The sequence below is a fragment of the Macrotis lagotis genome, chromosome 1 (assembly GCF_037893015.1).
Source record: "Macrotis lagotis isolate mMagLag1 chromosome 1, bilby.v1.9.chrom.fasta, whole genome shotgun sequence".
NCBI classification, from domain to species: Eukaryota; Metazoa; Chordata; class Mammalia; order Peramelemorphia; family Peramelidae; genus Macrotis; species Macrotis lagotis.
The window spans coordinates 579,707,144-579,727,527 of NC_133658.1; the positions used below are offsets into that span (position 1 = coordinate 579,707,144).

General features: G+C 37.6%; 1 protein-coding gene across 9 annotated transcripts in view; it reads left to right on the forward strand.

Annotated features, from left to right (window-relative positions):
* KALRN (kalirin RhoGEF kinase) overlaps window positions 1-20,384 on the forward strand; it is a 1,044,937-nt gene that overhangs the window by 515,088 nt on the left and 509,465 nt on the right. For all 9 annotated transcript variants that reach the window (XM_074214684.1, XM_074214682.1, XM_074214689.1 and 6 more), the window contains 2 exons: window positions 9,772-9,903; window positions 19,621-19,851. In XM_074214684.1, the coding sequence (XP_074070785.1) occupies window positions 9,772-9,903; window positions 19,621-19,851 (363 nt within the window). The remainder of the gene's footprint in view (window positions 1-9,771; window positions 9,904-19,620; window positions 19,852-20,384) is intronic.

Genomic DNA, 20,384 nt, shown 5'->3' on the forward strand with positions numbered 1-20,384 from the left:
AAATGGTCCCTTTCATTTATTTTTATTAATTACGACTTTAAACAAACTTTCAATGTTTGATTCTTTTCTACCCTGGAGGAAAGCATTAGGCTCAAAAATCACATGATGAAATCAAAGGAGTATAGATTTAGAACTGGAAGGGACCTTAGAGATCATTGAGTCCAACCTCCCCATTTTACAAGTGAGTAAACTGATATCCAGAAAGGAGTCTGGGGTCATTCACATAGTTAGGAAGGATTCAAACCTACAGTTCAGGACAGCATCTCATCCCTCTACAGTATCTTTATTCATATGGAAAAGACTAAAGATTTAAAAAAACAAACAAACCTAAAACACTTTTGAGAATGCATTTTGTGAAAATGTATACCTGGGTGTTGAGGAGAGGAATAAGATATAAATGTCTGCAGTTCAGAGAGAAAGCATCTGGAGGTTATACACTTGTTAGAGACAGTTTCCACACTGGGGAACATGGTATTCTGTGTATCAGAATGTGATGGCACAGCCCTAAACATGTCTTTATACCCTCTTCACAAATGTGTATCTTGGGTATTTGTGCTTATTGGATTATTTCAACTCTCCATGATCCCATTTTGGGGTTTTTGTGGCAAAGATACTGGTGTGGTTTGCCATTTCCTTCTCCAGCTCATTTTATAGATGAGAAAACTGAGGCAAATAGGGTTAAGTGACTTGCCCGGGGTTACACTTAACTAGTTAGTGTATGAGGTCAGATTTGAATTCAGGATGATGTCTTCCTGATTTTAGGTCTGGTGCTCTATTCACTTTGTCACCCAGGATATAGATGTCTACAAAGGCAAGAGGTATGTTTTTTTTCTTGTCTGGGTAGCCTAAGGTATAGTACATTGTAGAAACAGGAGATTACCCAGTGGGTCATTGGATAACAGAGGGCTGCCTCAGGTTTACAAATGAAGGAAGTTGTACTCTGCTACAATCCCATTCCCACCTCCATGCTTTTGCACCTCTTGGCTCAAAAATCAGAAGGACTAGAAGGGTTGCAGGAGACAGGAAAAAGAAGAGTTGCTTGGGAATCAAAGGACCTGGGTGTGAATGTCACCTCTGTCGCTTAATATCTGTATAATGTTGAATGAGATTACACTCTCTGCTGTTTCCCTATCTATAAAAATGAAGAAGTTGGACTAGATGGCTTCTATCATGTCCTATTTATCTTCTATGTTCTTGTTTTCCCCCTTACCCTTGAGCATTCTCTTCCTTGAGATGCAACATAAAAGTTACACAGAATGAGAGCCAGATGTGTTGTCAGGAGAGACTGGAAATCTGTGTGGACAGATCTGTGATCTTGTTTTCTTATCTGCAGAATGAAAGGATTGGACTATGTAACCTCTAAGGTTCCTTCTTAGCTCTGAATCCATAATCCCATAGAAATGTCACTTATCTTACTAGCAATAAGTCTATAGAACTAAACTATAGAGGAGACAGATATAAACTATCTCTTCTCTGAGCCTGTTTCCTCATTTTTAAAATAAGGGGGTTGGCCTTGTGGATCTGTATGGTCCCTTCCAATGCTAAATCTGTGAGACTTTGCTGCCTATTTTTCTTGGGTTTGGGGGGATAATTTGGTGTGGTGGAGAAGGGGAGGTCAGAGGCAATTTCAGATTTTTTCTTCTATTGGCACATGCCTCTTTTAGGCTTGTGGCATGATACAAGGCCTTTTCCAGGATTTTTCACTATATAGCAAGTTTGTAGAGGGGCAACAGTCATCAAGATGTCATCAAACACATGAAATCTATTACTGGGTAAAATCCAACACTTCTTTGGAATTGCTAAGGCATGACCTAATGTAAGTTAAAAAAGAAAAGAAAAGAAAAGAAAGAAAAGAGTACAAAATGTGCCGACATTGAACTAAAACTTAAATGCTTACAGGCAGAATCAAGGCTGGGCTTTAACTGGTACAGTTACTTCTGTTTGATTTTCCTGGCTTGAGCTGATTTGAATCAGAAACAATTTTCTTGATATCTATTTTTTTATTATCATGAGTTTTTCAGATATCACCGTAGCTCTCCTCAATCTGTTAACAAAAGCCATAAACCACGCTTTTCTTCCTCCCAAAAAGCTATCCCTGACTGTCCTTTCAATACATTTATTTAGGCAGCTTTTTATTGTCCCACAGGAGCTATTCCAGACAATGGGAGAAAAAGGTATTTAGGCAATTAATTTAAATGGAACTGTGCCCCCCCCCCCCCCCCCAGAGAGGAAGCACATATAGAAATACTCCAAATCATTGGTTGGAAGCCTGCTTATATTTTTAAAAGGTAATTTTTGCCCAGTAAACTAGAAAGATTTCTCTGGGTTTGTCAATTGTATGTGGCAATCCAATCCTTACACGGTTGTTAATTTTTGTTAATTTGGTGTCTCTATCAAATTGTACATTATATGTCATATGACCAGGAACTTTGCATAAGTGAATAGAAAGCTGACTTCAAAGCCAGAGATTACTGGTAACATAGTGGTCAAAAAGCTCTGATCCTGGGGGCAAGATCTGAGCTCAGATTCAGCCTTAGGCTCTTCACCCCTGCTTGCCTCAGTTTCCTCAACTGTAAGAAATGGGGACAATATCAATGTTTACCTCACAGCTTTTTATAAGGGCCAAATGGGATAAAATTTATAAAGTGCTTAATACAGTGCCTGGCTCAGAAGTTCCATATGAATATTTATTTCCTTTCTTTCTCCCTGGTCCAGAAGATTTGGGTTCAAAGTCCCATTTCTCACACATACTGACCTGAACAAACCAACACTCTAGAAAGTTCTCTAAAACTTCAAGTTGCAGATTAGGTGCCAACCTTTGCCACATTGCTAGAGAAAATTTCCTTATTAAATAAGTAAAATCACAGATCTAGAATCTATTTCTACTCCCCTATTTCATCATAGAGATGCATGGTGTCAAGTGGTGTCAAACTCAAATAGGAATATTGATTCAGAAAAGCATAAATTAATATTATCTTCATTGAATTATAATTTTATTTATTTTGTTAAACATTTTCCAATTATATTTTAATCTGAGGCACTCAGGAGTTCTGACTTGCAAGCCTGTGTTTCACATCTCTGGTATAAACCCTGTCTGCCACCCCACTCATACATAGATGACTAAGAAGCTGGTGATCCTTCCCTTGTCTTCCTCTCTTCTGCCTCTGCTATGAAAACCAATAGTTTTTTTTTGTTTCTACTGTTAAATTTGAATTCTCTAGGAATCTCTGTATATTCAAATCAGGATACATTATGGGACTTCTAGGTGCTTGGAATACTTGATACTTGTCTTCCTAACTTAATACATATATACCTAAAATCTTCTACATATGCTATATATATGTAAGAGGTGTATGGCTAGAACAGAACAAAATTGTTTGCCAAAGACATTTTTCATGATTTCCTTAGTCTTGTCAGTCAGTCAGTCAGTCTGCAGTCTGTCTGCCTGTCTGTCTATGTATCTATGTATCTATGTATCCATCTATCTATCTATCTATCTATCTGCCTACCTACCTACCTATCTAAATATTTATCCAAGAAACAGCATGGCATAGTATATAGTAAACTGGTTTCATAGTTAAGATTCAAGACCTGCCTCTTATACATACTTTGTATTTGACCTTGGGCAGTTCTCTAAGACAATTATAGTTATTCAGTCATTTCAATAGTATTCAATTCTTTCTGACTTTATTTGAGATTTCCTTGGTAAAGAGACTGGAGTGATTTGCCATTTCCTTCTCCTGCTCATTTTACCAATGAGAAAACTGAAGTAAACAATGTTAAGTGACTTGCCCATGGTCATGTAGCTATAAATGTCTTAGGTCATATTTGAACCCATGAAGGTGAGTTTTCCTGACTTCAAGTCCAGCACTCTATCTATTGTACTACCTAGCTACCCCTCTTCTAAAATTATAAAGTTGTAAGTTTTCAATTTGTATTATTATTGGAAGAATTTTCCTAAACTAAAAAAATCACAACTCCAGAACAAAATAAAATACACACACACACACACACACACACACACACACACACACACACACATATATATAAATAATGTATATATCTATCTATCTTTCTATGTACACACACATATTTACACACTAGCCGAGGAGCCAGAAAGACCTGGCTTCAAATCTTGGCTTATAATACACTAGCTGTAAAACCATCTCATATGGGTAATCTTTCAGTTCCCTAGGCTGTTTTCTAAGCCTAGAAGGTATCGTAGGGTTACTAGTATACATTGGTTAAGGGAGTTTTCACATCAGAAGTTCATAGATATGGACAAAAATTATATAGATCTAAATATCTATATATCCTAAAGAAAATGATTATTTATATAAATGGATACAATATATAATATTTTATGTTTAGTATAATAGCTAGCATTTACATAAACATTTTAGCTGGCAAAGCACTTTATAAATACTTTCTCTTTGATCCTCACCACAATCCTGAGAGGTAGGTGCTATTATTATTCCCTTTTTATAGATGAGGGAAACTAAGGCCAGCAGAGGTTATGACTTGACCAAGGTCACATAGCTGTTGTGACATTGACTAAATCTTCAGTTCTCTTAGGCAGGATTTGAACTCAAGTCTCTTAATTCCAAGTTCAGTGCTCTATCCTCACATCCCCTAAAATATTAGTATAGTCATACCATATCTGGTGTGACTTGTAGATTCAATCTTTTTTACTTTAAAAACATAGTTTACTTATATATCCAGTCAAGTGTAAGTTTTTTGAAAAGTAATAACTATTCTTCATTTTGTCCTAGTTTTCCTGGTCTCTATGCCAGTACCTTTAACATACTAGAGGCTTAGGAAATGCTTTTTGGAGTTGGATTGAATAGAAGATATATGTAAATGTGTATATGAAGAAATGAATAATGCTTTACAATGCACACATGCCTTGGGTTGAGAAAAGAAGTATCTTACACTCTAAAGGTAAATACTAGGAACCCTCAGGTTCTTCCAAAGGTTTCAGAATTCCAGAGTGAAAAATGAGAAATCCACTTGCTCTCTTAGTGGGGGGGATTAAGGAGGCCTCCATCATTCCTCTGTAATATTTGTTCATATTCTACACAAGAGTAATATATGTTCCTACAAATAAGCCCAATCATTTATATCATGACATTATTATAGTTATTTCATAGTCATAATCTTGGCTGGTAGGAACCATATTTTCCAACAGATTAACCAACTTTATTGGAAGAAACTAGGGTATTAGAACTAGGATGATATCTTGTGGAATGCCATCAGTTCCTAGTGCTTCATAAAGTAAGTGAATGGCTTCTTTCTCTGTCTTATAGCTCTTTTTCTTAGATTTCTTAATTTTATTTTTAAATTTTTTCCCCAGCTACATGCATAAGTAAGTTTCAGCATTTACTTCCAAAACTCTGAGTTCCAAATTCTCTTCCTTCCTTCCATCCTATTCCCCTCATTGAGAAAGCAAGTTACTTGGTGTAGGTTAAAAATGTGTAGCCAAGGGGCAGCTAGGTAGTAAGTACAATGGCTGGAGTACCAGTCCTGGAGTCAGAAGGATTCAGCCTCAGATACTTAATAATTACTGTGATCTTGGGTTAGTCACTTAAGCACATTGCCCTGAAAAAAAAACACAAAAAATGTGTAGCCATGGAAAACATTACTACAACATTTACAATATTGTAAAGGTAAGCATATCCCCCCACACAATGAAAAAGAACCTCAAGAAAAATAAAGTGAGGTGGGGGGAAGTATATTTCATTCTGTTTTCAGATACCATCAGCTCTGTCTTTGGAATGGAGTGCATTCTTTATCATAAGTTCATCAGAGGAATTGCTTCACCATTTTTCTTCCCACAATTGCTTTTGCTAGATATGTTTCCCTCATTCTTTTCCCCTCACCCCTATTTTTGTTATATTCTCTCTCTCCTTTCACCCTGTCCCTCCTCAAAAGTGTGCTGGATCTGGCTACTCTCTACCATGATCTTCCCTCTCTTCTTTCACCTACACACCTCCTCTTTTTCCCCATTCCCTTTCTCCCATCTCTTTCCTTTCCTGTTTTCCTCTAGAGGAAGATAGATTTCTATACCCAATTGAATATGTATGTTATTCCCTCTCTGAGTCACTTCCAATGAGAGTAAGGCCCATTCATTCCCCCTCACCTTCCCTTCTTCTACTCCACTGCAGAAGCTTTTTCTCGCCTCTTTTATTTGAAATATTTTAGCCCATTCTACATCTCTTTTCCATTTTCCCCAGTATTATCTTATATCTTCAAATTCAATTTAAATCCTGTACCTTGTCTATATATATATATATATGTATGTATGCTCCTTCTAACTGCTCTAAGACATGAGAAGGTTCATCAATATCATCTTCCCATGCAGGAATACATGCAGTTCAACATAATTAAATCCCTCATAATTAGCCCTCCCATCCACCCTCTCTGCTTCATCTGAGTCCTGTACTTAAAGATCAAACTTTCTGTTCAACTCTGGTCATTTCATCAGGAAAGGTTAAAAGTCCCCCTATTTCATTGAATATTTTTTCTCCTGAAAGAGGATGTTCAGCTGGGTAGTTCATTTTTGGTTGTAATCTAAGCTCTTTCGCCTTTTGGAATATCATATTCCAAGCCCTATGAGCCCTTAATACAAAAACCTGATAAATCTTGTTTATTCTGACTTTGGCTCCATAGTATTTGAATTGTTTCTTTCTGGCTGCTTGTGATATTTTCTCCTTGACTTGGGAATTCTGAAATTTGGCTATAATATTCCTGACAGTTTTCATTTGGTGATCTTTTTCAGGAAGTAATCAGTGGATTCCCTCAATTTCTATTTTACCCTCTGCTTCAAGGTGGTTTTGCTGGAGAATTTCTTGGAAAATGAAATCTAGGGCTTTTTTTTTTGGTCATGACTTTCAGGTAGTGTGATAATTTTATAATTCTCTCTTTTGGATCTATTTTCTAGTTAAGTTATTTTTCCAATGAGGTATTCTATTTTTTCCTTCTATTTTTTATTTTATTTTTTGTTTTGTTTTATTGTTTCTTGATTTCTCACAAAGTTATCAGCTTCCCCTTAGCTCCATTCTACATTTGAAGGAATTATTTTCTTCAGAGAGCTTTTGTATCTCATTTTCCATGTGACCAATTCTGCTTTTTAAAGCATTCTTATCCTCATTTGCCTTTTGGGCTTTTTCCATTTGACACAAACTGCTTTTTAAGATGTTGTTTTCTTCAGTATTTTTTTTTTTATCTCTTTCACCAAGCTACTGACTCACTTTTCTTGATTTTTCTGCATCACTCTCATTTCTCTTCCCAATTTTTCTTCTGCCTCCCTCACTTGAATTTCAGAATCTTTTTTGAGCTCTTCCTTGGCCTGAGATCAATTCCTATTTTTCTTGGAGGCTTTGGATACAGAAACTTTGACTTTGTTATGTTCTATGTGTGTGTTTCCAGGGTGGCACTGTTCCAAGCTTTTGAGGATTTTTGCAGCTGTTTATAGGGATACCCTTAGGGACCTTCACGTTTTCAATTCCTTCAAGGTCTTATGAGAGACAATGAGTGCTCTCCTGGATGACCATAGGCACTCCTTTCTGCCATAGAACTTGAGGAGAATCCCTGCTCTTCTAAGGCCACAAGCCCTGTTGTGTTCTTCCTGAGACTGAAGCCCTAGATTAGGACCCAGAACTGAGTATGGACAAAGCAATTGAGTCTTGCCTCAAGGATATGAGAGAGACCTCTACAGTCTTTCCTGACCCCCTTACCATCTGTGGCCTAAGTGCTCAAGGTACTGTGTTTCTGGCAGGAGACCACCTTCATTGCACTTATTGCACCAGCTTTTGCAGTTGCCAGGGGGCTCCACAGTTCTGCTCCTGGGTTTGTGGGGCTATCTCTGCACTGAGACCTGCATTGGATTGGGCTCCACTCTCACTTTGGGGTGGCAGAGTTTTCTTGATGAAGTTCCCAATTGTCCTTGGCAATCTCTGGACTGAGATATCTGGAAACCACCTCACTGCCACAGACCCAGGCGCCCCCAGTGACCCAGGTACCCGGTGCCCCATGGGCTATCCTTGGAAGACTGGAGTCATCCCTTTCTAACCCCAGTGTAACAGACCCTTCCTACAGATCTTCCAAGTTTTGCTGGGCTAAAAAATTGTTTCACTCAGTCTTTTTGTGGGCTCTGCCACTCTAGAATTTGGTTAAAGGTATTTGGAGTGGTTTGAGGGGAGAGCTCAGGGGAGTCCTTGCCTTTTCTTTGCCATCTTTACTCTACCCCTTTCCCCTTGGAGCTCTTAAACTGAAATCTAACATTTTCTAGAAACTAAACCTGGACTTCTTAACCATTTTAGTGTCATGGATTCCTTTGACAGTCTATCAACCCTTTCTCAAAATAATATTTTTTTTTAAATATTTGAAGGAAATACTACATTTCAGTCAAAAGTTAATGAAAATAAAGTTGCTATTTTTGTTCTCATTTAAGTCCATGTGTTCCTGGAAGTCTTACCTCAGGCTAAGAACCCCTGACCTAGAAAGACAGTCAGACAGGATGTGGCATTTATATGATAAACTTGTTAATCAGCTGTCAATCTTTGGCATTAAGGGAGAAAATCAAAAAGTGGAGAATAAACAGAATGATATACATTTGCTCTTCATAACACTTGAAACTATACAATGAAAGCACACTTTTGAAGGATCTCTGGGAGAGATGGGAAACTATCCAATTCCTTCATTCAGTTTTATTCTTGCCTGTAATTCAGTACATGCTGGGATAAGTCCTCTCTCCCTCTGACCAATGCAAAGCGCCAACAGAGTTGTCCTCTTTGAAATCTTCCTTGGGTAGGGGCTTCTTTCAGTATATTTCAAAGAAGTACCCTGCTATAATCAAAGTAAGAGTAAAACTACATGTGAGGTGTCAGCAAAGGCAAGTAAACTGAATGTTTTCAGTAATTTGAAGTATACTTGAAAGCAAATGTTGGGACAGACTAGCAGAATGGCTTATTGTACATAAATAAAAGCCACACTAATATTCTGTCCAAATTAGCCTGTTTATTCAGGATTTTCTTCCAACAAAACCTCCCCATCCCAAGTCTTTTAATACTAATATAGAATGACAGCTGAAAAAAATCTTCAGTGTCTCAAGTTTCCGCAGCAATTCCATAATCCAGGAGCTGGCTCAAAATATCTCTCAAGTGTCAATCAATCATCTAGTAGTTATTGATACCTATTTTATGCCAATCCCTGTGCTAGACATTGGGGATAGAGGAATAAAGATGGAAACAATCTCCCCTTTGGGGGAGTTTATATCTAGCCAAGCAAAGGTTTACACTGATTGGTTATGAATAGCTGTTGGAACTAAACTCTGCCTATTGTCAGAATCTCTCAAGGTCATTCTCTTTGTCTCTGAGGTGCCAGAAAAGGATCATAGTATTCAGAACTAGAAAGGGTGTTAGAACACATCTAGATTAACACCTGCATTTTTTTTAGGTTTTTGCAAGAAAAATGGGGTTAAGTGGCTTACCCAAGGCCACACAGCTAGATAATTATTAAGTGTCTGAGACTGGATTTGAACCCAGGTACTCCTGACTCCAAGGCCAGTGCTTTATCCACTATGCCACCTAGCTGCCCCACTGCATTTTCTAGATAAGGAGACTGGGACCTCGAGCAAAGTGGCTTGCCCAAATTATATATCTAGGAATTGGCAAAGCTTTGACTTGAATCCTCTGACTCCAGCTCTTGCTATTATTTCTACTATACTAGAATGCCTTCCTTCTCCCTATTTTAATCTCTGGTGTATTTCAGTTCTTATCAGGAGTGGATGCCTGGTGCAAGATGTGCAGTGAAGGTGGCCTCCCATCGGAAACACAGGACCTTGAGCTGGCCATCCACCACCACCAGTCCTTGTATGAGCAGGTGACACAGGCCTACACCGAGGTAAGAACTGCTTTTGCCTGGGCTGGGGAAAAGGGAGAAAGAATGAGAAATATCATGGGGGCTTGGGAGGTAACCACTGTCAAATGAGTGTGGTGGGGATGATATAAAATCAAAATTTTCTGTCTCTCTGGGAATTCTCTTTAGAGCCAGTAATCATCCTCCTCTCTATCCCCATACTTGGGCAATTTTTTCACCTTGCCTTTGGTCATGTGGCTAATGATGTCACCATAAAGCAAGATAAGTTTGAGTGCTCATGCTGTGCAGAATAATATAATATGAAAATACTCTCTGATCTACCAAGTTACTAAGACTACATTTTTCCCATTGGTTGAACTTGATGAAATTTCCCCTTACTTCTCAAATATTTCTTTAGAGGATTCAATGCTTAGACTAGAAGTATCAAACCTGCAGTCTAAAGTCTGCAATGTGTACAGAACCAGATTAAAATATAATTGGAAATTATTTAACATAATAATTAAAATTCCAATAGAGCATAGATAATGTTAATATGACATTCTCTAAGTCAATAAGCAGTTCTGGCAATTCTTTACAGTTTCCTTCTAGCATAGGAATAGGAATTACAGGCAATCTGAATCACAAGGACATTAACCCATCCAGTCAACTTCTTAGCGTTTGAATATCAGGGCTTGGTGATACTGGCCCAGTGTGTGTCCTCAAAGTTCATTCTCATTGCTGTTTTTGCCTTCTTTTCTCTGCCTTATGAGAATCACATTAGCTTCCTATCCTCATTTTCTCCCATTTGAAGGGAATTTTTACATCAATCCATCAATTGTTAAACATTTATGTCAAGCCTATGATGTTCTAGTCACTGGCAATAACAAAAATGGTGAGAGAAGGAACTCACATTCTAACTGGGAAGACAAGTACATATATAAGATTATTCAGAATAAATGTAGAAAGCATACAAAGTTGGATGCAGAGTAGTTTTAGAAAGCTATCACTAACAGTTGAGATCAGGAGAGAACATAGGAAGGAGGGAGAGGTTGAACTGCAACTTGAAAGAAAAGAGGAATTATTCTGTGATGCAGAGATGAGAAGAAAAGGCATTCCAAGACATGAGTCCCAACCAAAGCAAAGGAATAGAAAATTAGGGAAAGTTGTCTGGATTACAGAATTTGGAGGGAGCAAAGAGGCATTATAATGCATAAGAGCCCCTAGTCTATGACTTTGTCTTTCCTAGAGTCCTATAAGGCTAATCATTCTTTTTGGATTTGCTTCATTTTTTCACATTAGGGCGACTTTTATAAATAACTATGGCATAATATCCCATCCTTTACCACCAAACCTATCATCTAGAGCAGATCATCCCCTTTTTATAAGCATGAGGAGCATCTCATTTTTGAATCAGTAATCATAGCAAGTAGGGCAAGGATTGGTACATAGTAAGCATTTAATAAATTCTGAGTTCATAGACCCATTGTATAGTATAGTATAGTAAAAGATTGATACAGAGCTGAGAAAGTTCTGTGTTCTTTTAAAGAATGACTGAAGGCTTGACTTTATAGCCATTGTTCTTTACTTCCTTTGACATAAAGTCAATGATCTGTCCTTCCTAACAGACTAGTCTTGTGTTCCAAAGATATTGGACTTCCTTTGCTTTTCTGTAGTTGTTAACTGCTCAGAGACAAGACAGCCGTAACTTAATGGCTCTCAGGGACAGAGATAATCACCTTTCTTCTATCCCACCCTTGACAGAGAAATTATCTTGATTTGACTTTAGTTCCTATTGAAATCTTAATTTAATTTTGCAGTCCAGCTAGTATTTTCAACCTAACCTCTATCCCCACCTCCTGGTGATCTGGCTACTTGGTCACCTTTTGTGTCAACTGGCATAGAGATGACTCAATTCCTTTTTTGGAGAAAACCCAATTACTTACCAGTAAGCTTGTTTCTCCAAAGAAGAATTGTATTGTCTCTGACAATTCCCCCCTATTCCCCATAATTGACTCCTCAGATATGTCACTAACAACTTTGCTTCTTTGCTTGATAATCAAATTGGAATTTGGACCCAAAGTATTTGTCCAAATGAGTTTTATAGTCACTCTAGGAAGCAAGAGTATGTGCTACTTTGGGGATGATTGGAGCCCCCAGATTGCTTCTATTTAAAAGAAAAAACACCGATACATATAAGATTAATTGGTTATTGTCTTTAGTATTTGAAGAGAACCAAAATGGCATCATACTGTCAGGGTCAAGGTATATCATGTGTCCAACTGGTGACTGATCAGACCAATGAATTTAGAAGGTTCTACTGGTCAAGCACCAATAGTCTATATGAACAAATTAGATTAAGCTCTCTGTAGACATATAAATATTAAGGGAAGCAGCATGATTCACAATAGAAAGAATAGTAGCTTTGAAATTAGAAGGTCTGAATTCAAATCCTATTACCAAGAGGACCTGGTAGAATCATTCAACCTCCCAGGGCCTCTTTTCCTTATGTATAAAATGGGGATGCTGGACTAATGGGCCTATGAAGTTCTTTCCAACTTTAGATCTTTGATCTTTTGAATAATAACCACATCTAAATCATGGAACTTTTTTCAGGAAAGAACCTTAGAGATCATTTAATCCAACTCTCTTCTTTTTATATTGAGAAAATTGAAACCCAGGGGAATGAAGTGCATTGTCCAAGTTAGTGGCCCCATTTGGAAATAAAAATCATATCTCCTGATTCAGAGTCCCTTATTTCTTTTCCCTACACTGAACTGTCTCTCACTTGTTTCCCACAGGATAAAACTCTTTTGTGCCTAGTTAATCTTCCTAGTCTAAACCCTCATGTGAAGGAGAAGAGAAACAACTTCCTCACCCAGATGTGAACAATTGATTGGAGGGAGATTCCATTTGACTGTTTCATATTCCTCTCTCTCTCTCTCTCTCTCTCTCTCTCTCTGGCATTAAACTATATGGAGTGAGGTTAGGTGTGGGTACTATTTAATTTGACTTTTTTCCCAAGTAGCCTCCACCAGACTATCTGACCCATTTTCCCTAGAACCGCATTAGCTTGATTAGTTTCCATAGTCAACTGAAGGAGATGGTCATCACATCTGAGTTCTACAAGCTTCTACTAGGTTATAGTTAGGGCCTGTGGGAACAGAGGAAAGAGGATGGAACCAGTAAAGGCAGCATCCCATTCCCCTTCTGTTATCAGTCCAAAGTTTACTAATAGGATGAACATTCCATATTAATTGTCTCCCTTGGATTCCTTCTTTGATCACCTCCCTCATGTGCCATCAGTATTGTTTTTACATAGAGAAAAAAGGTTCATAGTGATGCAAATATACCAGAATATTACTCCTAGATGAGTAATAATAAGAGACAGTTTTTGTTCACAATTCAGTTTATATCTTTAATTCATTTACTTAAAAAGGTACTTTTATTCTTTTTAAATTTTTTTTATATTTTATTCCCCCCCCAATTAGTCAGTTCTCTCTCTCCCTTCTAATCCTCCCTTCTTTGCTGAGAAGGCAAACAACCTGATATAAGTTGTACATGTGTAGTCATGTAAAAAACATCTCCACTTCAGTTATGTCATAAGAGAAACATAGACCAAAAAAGCAAGAAAAATAAACTAAAGAAAAAGTATGTTCTGATCTGGATTCAGACTTTATTAGTTCTTTTTTAAGAAATGAATTGCATTTTTCATCATAAGTCCTTCAGAATTGTCTTGGATTATTGTACTATTAAAAATAACTAAGTCATTCACAATTGATCATCATACAATATTACTATTACTTTGTACAACATTCTCCTGGTTTTCTATTCATTTTACTTTACTTTAGTTCATGTAAGTCTTTCCAAGTTTTTCTAAGAGTATCCTTGTCATATCTTATAGCATAATATCCATCACAATTCCATCATAATCATATAAAACTTGTTCAACCATTTCACCAAATTGATAGCTCCTCAATTACAATTCTTTGCCACATTAAAAAGAATTATTGTAAATATTTTTGTACAGATAAATTCTTTTTCTTTTTTTTAATCTCTTTGGGAAATAGACCTAGTAATGGTATTGCTTGGTCAAAGAGTTTTATGTGCATATCATATAGCCCTTTGTGCATAGTTCCAAATTACTCTATAGAACTGTTGAATCACTATACAACTTCACTAACAGTACATTAGGGCTTCAGTTTTTCCACATTCATGACAACATTTGTCATTTTCCTTTTCTGATGTATTAACTAAATTGATTAATGTGTTTGGTAGCTCAGAGTTATTTTAGTTTCCATTTCTTTAATCAATAGTAATTTAGAACATTTTTTTCATATGACTATAGATAGTTTTATTACTTTGGCAGGAAATTGCCTATGTCCTTTGATCATTTTTCAATTGACTTATTTCTCTAAATATTTGAAAAATGAGGTCTCTACCAGAAAAATTTGCTATGAAAATGCTTTCACAGTTATAATTACTTTGTATTTCCCAATATCCTATTTTCCCACATTTATCTTCCTCTCTCTCTCTCCTTTCACCTTGTCCATACTCAAATGTTTTGCTTCTGTCTTTTACCTCCCTCAATCTGCTCTCCCCCCACCTTTAATCTCCTTTCCCTCCTACTTTTCTGTAGGGTAAGATGTATTTCTATAACCAAATGAGTGTTATTATTTCATCTCTCAGTCAATTCTGATGAAAATAAGGTTCACCTACCCTTCCCCCTCCATCCTCTATCTTCTCCACTCTTTTAGATGAGATGATTTATCCCATTCAACCACATCCTTCCCCTTCTCCCAGTTCATTCCTCTTTCTCAGCCCCTAATTTATTTTTATAATTATACCACCACATTCAAGTCACAGCTGTGCCTTCGACCTATGTATACTCCTTTTAACTGCCCTAATAATGAAAAAGGTTTTAGGTTTTACAAGTTTTTTTTTTCCCATGTAGGGATGTAAATAGTTTAACCTTATGGAAGCCCTTATGATTTATCTTTCCTGTTTACCTTTTTATGCATCTCTTGAGTTTTGTATTTGAAAATCAAAATTTCTATTCAGCTATGGTCTTTTCATCAGGAATGCTTGAAAGTCTTTTATTTCGTTGAATGCTCATTTCTCCCCTGAATGATTATACTAAGTTTTGCTAGATAAGTGATTCTTAGTTGTAATCCTAGCTTTTTTGCCCTCTGGAATATCATATTCCAAACTTTCCTACACTTGAATTTAGAAACTATTAAATCTTATGTTATTTTGATTGTTGCTTCACAGTATTTGAATTATTTTTTTCAGATTGCTTGCATTATTTTTTCCTTAATCTGGGAGTTCTGGAATTTAATATTCCTGGGAGTTTTCATTTTGGGCTTTCTTTCAGGAGATAATTGGTGAATTCCTTCAATTTCTCTTTTGTTATCTGGTTGTAAACTATCAGGGCAGTTAGTTTTTCTTGATAATTTCTTGAAAGATGATGTCTAGGTTTTTTTTTTTAATCATGGCTATTACATGGTCTGATCATTTTTAAAATATCTCTCCTGGATCCATTTTCTTGGTTAGTTATTTTTTCCAATGAGATATTTCACATTTTCTTCTTTTCTTGTTCTTTTGATTGTATTTTATTATTTCTTGATGACTCATAAAGTCATTCACTTCCAATTATCAAATTCTAATTTTTATTTATTTATTTATTTTTTATTTATTTATTTGCAAGGCAAACAGGGTTAAGTGGCTTACCCAAAGCCACACAGCTAGGTAATTATTAAGTGTCTGAGACCGGATTTGAACCCAGGTACTCCTGACTCCAGGGCCAGTGCTTTGTCCACTACACCACCTAGCCACCCCAAATTCTAATTTTTAATGAATTATTTCCTTCAGTGAGCTTTTATACTTGCTTTTCTATTTGGTTAATTCTGATTTTTAAGGAGTTCTTTTTTTCAGTGAATTTTTGAATATCTTTTTCTATTTGATCAATTCCACTTTTCATGACACTCTTCTCCTTGTTGGATTTTTGTACCTCTTTCCCCATCCAGTCTAATCTGTTTTTAAGGTGTTATTTTCTTCAGTATTTTTTGTGCCTCCATTACCAAATTGTTGATTATTTCTTTCTTAATTTTTTTGGTATCACTGTCATTTCTCTTCCCAATTTTTCCTTTACTTCTCTTGCTTGGTTTTTAAAATCCTTTTTAAGCTCTTCCATGGCCTGAAACCAATTCATATTTTTCTTTGAAGCTTTGAGCATAGAAGTTTTAACTTTGTTGTCTTCTGAGTGTATTTTGATCTTCCTTGTCACCATAGTAATTTCTATAGGCAGATTTTTTTCTGTTATTTGCTTATTTTCCCAACCTATTTCTTGACTTTTAACTTTATAATAAAGTGGGGCTCTGATTCTGGGGTAGAGAACACATTTTTCCAAGCTTCAAGTTTTTGTGTATCTGTTTTTAGAAATATTTTCAGGGACCTATAAGGTGGTATGATCTAGGGAGAGATATGTTTACTATTCTTCTGACCTGTGCTCGGTCAGTCACTCTGTGAGTGATCATAAGTACTCTTTTCTTCCCTGAAACTGTGATCAGGGTCCCCACTCCTCTGTGATCACAGGCTTTGGTGTGCTAGTACTCTTCCTTGCCCTGGTCTGCCACCCAGATGACAATATCGGCAAAGCAAGAGAGTTCTGGCTCAGTGCTAGCAAAGAGACCCCTCTAATCTCTTTCTGACCAGTTGTCCCACACTCTTACTGCTTCTGGGCTAAGAGTTCTTCTGGAAGTAGCTGCTGCCACCAGTTTCTGGTGTCTTGGGGCCTGGTCTGCATTCTACTCTCACCCCAATGCAACAGACCTTTCCTGCTTTGGACTGGATCAATGTTTCATCCTTTCTTTTGTGGGTTCTGCTGCTCCAAAATTTGTTCTGAGGCATTATTTAAAGGTATTTGGAGGGAAATTTGGGAGGAGCACAGGTGAATCCCTGCTTTTTCTCCTCCATCTTGGCTCTGTACCCAGGAGAGGAAAGAAGTCTTTTAGAGACATTTTATTTCCTAATATTTCCTAGAAAATTGCAAAGGAGATTTTTAATTTATTTCCAGAATATCTATTTAGTATTCATTGTCTCAGTGCATGCAAAGTATTGTGCTGGGTACTGGGGGAGATACAAAGATACAGTTTCTGTCCTCTTGGAGTTTTCACTCTAGCAGGAGAGATGCAAAGCATGTATAAATTTGCAAAACTAATAAATATGAACTAGCTCTTCAGTACCTCTGGTGTAAAATAGAACATCATAAATGTATGAGAGTTATAAAGTGTTGTGTAACATCAGAAGAAGAATAATAAGGATAAAAGCAAAGTTTTTATAGAGGAGTTAACATTTGAGCAAATCTTGATGATGGATAAAATTTCAAAAAAATGTTAGGCTGCACAGAGAAAATTAACATAGGCATCAGGTAAAAAATGGAAATAGGAAAACACAGGGAGTATGCAGTGAACTTAGAGTAGCCCAGTTAAGTTGAAATGCATGATATTTGCAAAGTATTTTTATGAGATAAGACTGGAAAAGGAAGAGGTAGTGTCTGATGAAAGCTCTTGAATGCCAGAGTAAGGAGTTCATTCTTTACTTGGTAATGGGGAGACCTTGAAGGATCTCAAGTAGAGAAATGTCAAGATCATATTTGTGCAGTAGTGAATTGTGATAGTGTTAAGAGAAAGGAAAATCTGGGATCCAGAAGACCAGTCAGGTGCTGTTGCCACATTTAAAGTAGATGTAGCATTTTGTGTGGACACAAAAACATCTCTCCCTGTACAAGGATGAGTGATGTTGGCAGTTAGATTTTCAATGGACATGTATTCTGTGATCCTTGTTTTCTTCTCCTATCCGTCCTTTGTCTTCTGACTCATCCTTGCTTTGGGCACTGGGAATTATCCTTGGTAGCTGGTCTGTCACTTGTTTGTTCAAGAGGTCTAATGAGAATCTATGGAGATAATGATCGGATCTCATTTGGAAACACAAATAGAGATTTTCCAATCTTCTTCATCTCTATGTAACCCATGGCCCAATCTCCCAAGTTTGAGCTTACAGGGTCCAGGTTCAATTTTAGGGATAGCCCCCAAAATGACTAGAAGAGAAATCAACTTGGGCTGTTAACAGGATACCCTATAATATTCGACTGACTTTCCTTTCTTGTGATATTAAATCTGAGGGCTTAGACTTGCCACAGAAAGGAAAGAAAAACTTGGGTCTTCCATATAGCTTTCTCTGGCATTTGGGATGCTAAAGAGGAAATCCCCTTCTTTATCAGGCCCAGGCTGTCCAAATAACTCACAATAATACAGGCTAAAAAATTTCAAATCTTTTGCTCCATCCATTCCCTATATTGTAAATTTAAATCCTTTATTTTGAGAAGCACCATATTCAATCCTCTTCCTCCCCAAAAGTTGACAGTGCCCAGGAAATTCTTCTTTCTCCAGAAGGATGGATTCCAGAATTAGATTGCTTAGAAATCCCCTATTCCCCTCCCCCTCCCCACCCCCACACATACACAGCTGTGTTTCAGGACCTCTCAATACTTTTCCTGGAAGCTGAGGTTAGAAGTAACCACAAAGATCATGAAATTCCTTTCTCCACACCTGCTATTATTTAAGGCTAAGAGGTTATGCTGCTACCCCTCCAAGACTGAAGTCAGGAATTTGAGGTCTAAAGGCTTTCCTCTTGGGTGATATGAGTGGAAGCACACATCCCATTCATGTACCTATGCTCTAAAGCTGCTATGTTGTCCTTGCAACAATGTGTAGGTCTGCTCTTAGCTCTTTTGTCTGTTGTCTAAAAGAGATAAAAAGGGGTAGGCTTAGTTTTGGGGTGAAGAGTCCCTTTTAAGGACTAGTACAAAGGGGTATATAATACCTGTCCAACTTTGAGTCAACCAATTCATTGCTACTCACTGAGATCATTCCTCCATGAGGAGGTTAATCAAGCCACCAGCAATGTAGCAGACTCTGTGTGAGGTACTAGGGATATCAAAAGAAAAGAGTTTGTGTTTTATCAGGGGAGACCTCAAGTATATGAATACACACATACACACACACACACACACACACACACACACACACACACACACATATATATGACAAATGGAATTTAAATTTAGAATGACACTGACAGCTAGAAGGATGGAACAGGAACCAATTCCTGTAGCCAGTCTTGAACAGTGTTAGGTAAGAAACAAAGGATTCTGAGAAGCAGAGAAGAAGGAGTGCATCATAGGCATAGGTACAGCCAGTGCAAAGGCTCAGAGGTGGGAAATGAGAATGTCATGTGTGAGAAACTACAAGGAGACCAGTTTGGCCAGACCATAGAATATGAGAAGGACAATACAGTATAATAAGATTGGAAGTTAGTTTGAGACCAAGTAGTAAAGGATATTTTAAAATAAAACAACAGAACTTATATTTAATCGTAATAACAACTTGGAATCATGGGAATTTATTGAATGGGAAGTGATAGTCAGAACTGTCCTTTAGGAAAATCATTTTGTCACATGGAAGTTGGATTGGAGAATGGAGATGCTTGAAGTAAAGAAAGCCATTATCCTCTTTTATAAGTCAAATCTCCACCACACCCCAAATATCCCTCCACCATGCTCACCCTCTTCTTTAGCTCCCCTTCTACTGCCCCGTGTGTGCAACCTTAGTTGGGATCCTCATGGAGCCATTCTCTTGGACAGGTTTTTCCCTTGGGGTACTTTCTCAGCCTGAGTTTAGAACATATCCTGCTTTCTTCCTACAGGTCAGTCAGGATGGCAAAGCCTTGTTGGATGTATTGCAGAGACCCCTGAGTCCAGGCAACTCGGAGTCCCTCACGGCCACTGCCAATTACTCCAAAGCTGTGCACCAGGTCCTGGATGTGGTCCATGAGGTGCTGCACCACCAGCGGAGGCTGGAGAGCATCTGGCAGCACCGCAAAGTCCGCCTCCACCAGCGGCTGCAGCTCTGTGTCTTCCAGCAGGATGTGCAGCAGGTAACAGTTCTTCTTATTCTCTCTCTCTCTCTCTCTCTCTCTCTCTCTCTCTCTCTCTCTCTCTCTCTCTCCTCACCCTCTTCTGCAAAGATCTTTGCTCAATTTTAAAAATATTTTTTATTTATTCAGCATGCAAGGAGAAATAGAGAGGTGGTCCTTTGTGAACTTATAGAATGCAATCAGTGAGGGGCAGCTAGATGGCATCTTGGATAGAACACTGCCCCTGGAGTCAGGAGGACCTGAGTTCAAATCCATCCTCAGACACTTAATAACTACCTAGCTGTCTAACCTTGAGCAAGTCACTTAACCCCATTGGCTTGCAAAAACAAAACAAAGCAAAGCAAAAAAGAATGAAATTAATGACTGGTGGAATGATTCTTTTTCTGAGTGATGAACACAACTATAATATCCATTATGAGTGCTTTCCCCCCTCCCATTTGGAAAAAAGAGGAAGTTAATAAGTAAGTAGTGACATATTAAACAGAATCTGAAGTCTTGGATCAAAACTACCTCTGAGACTTATGGAAGCATAG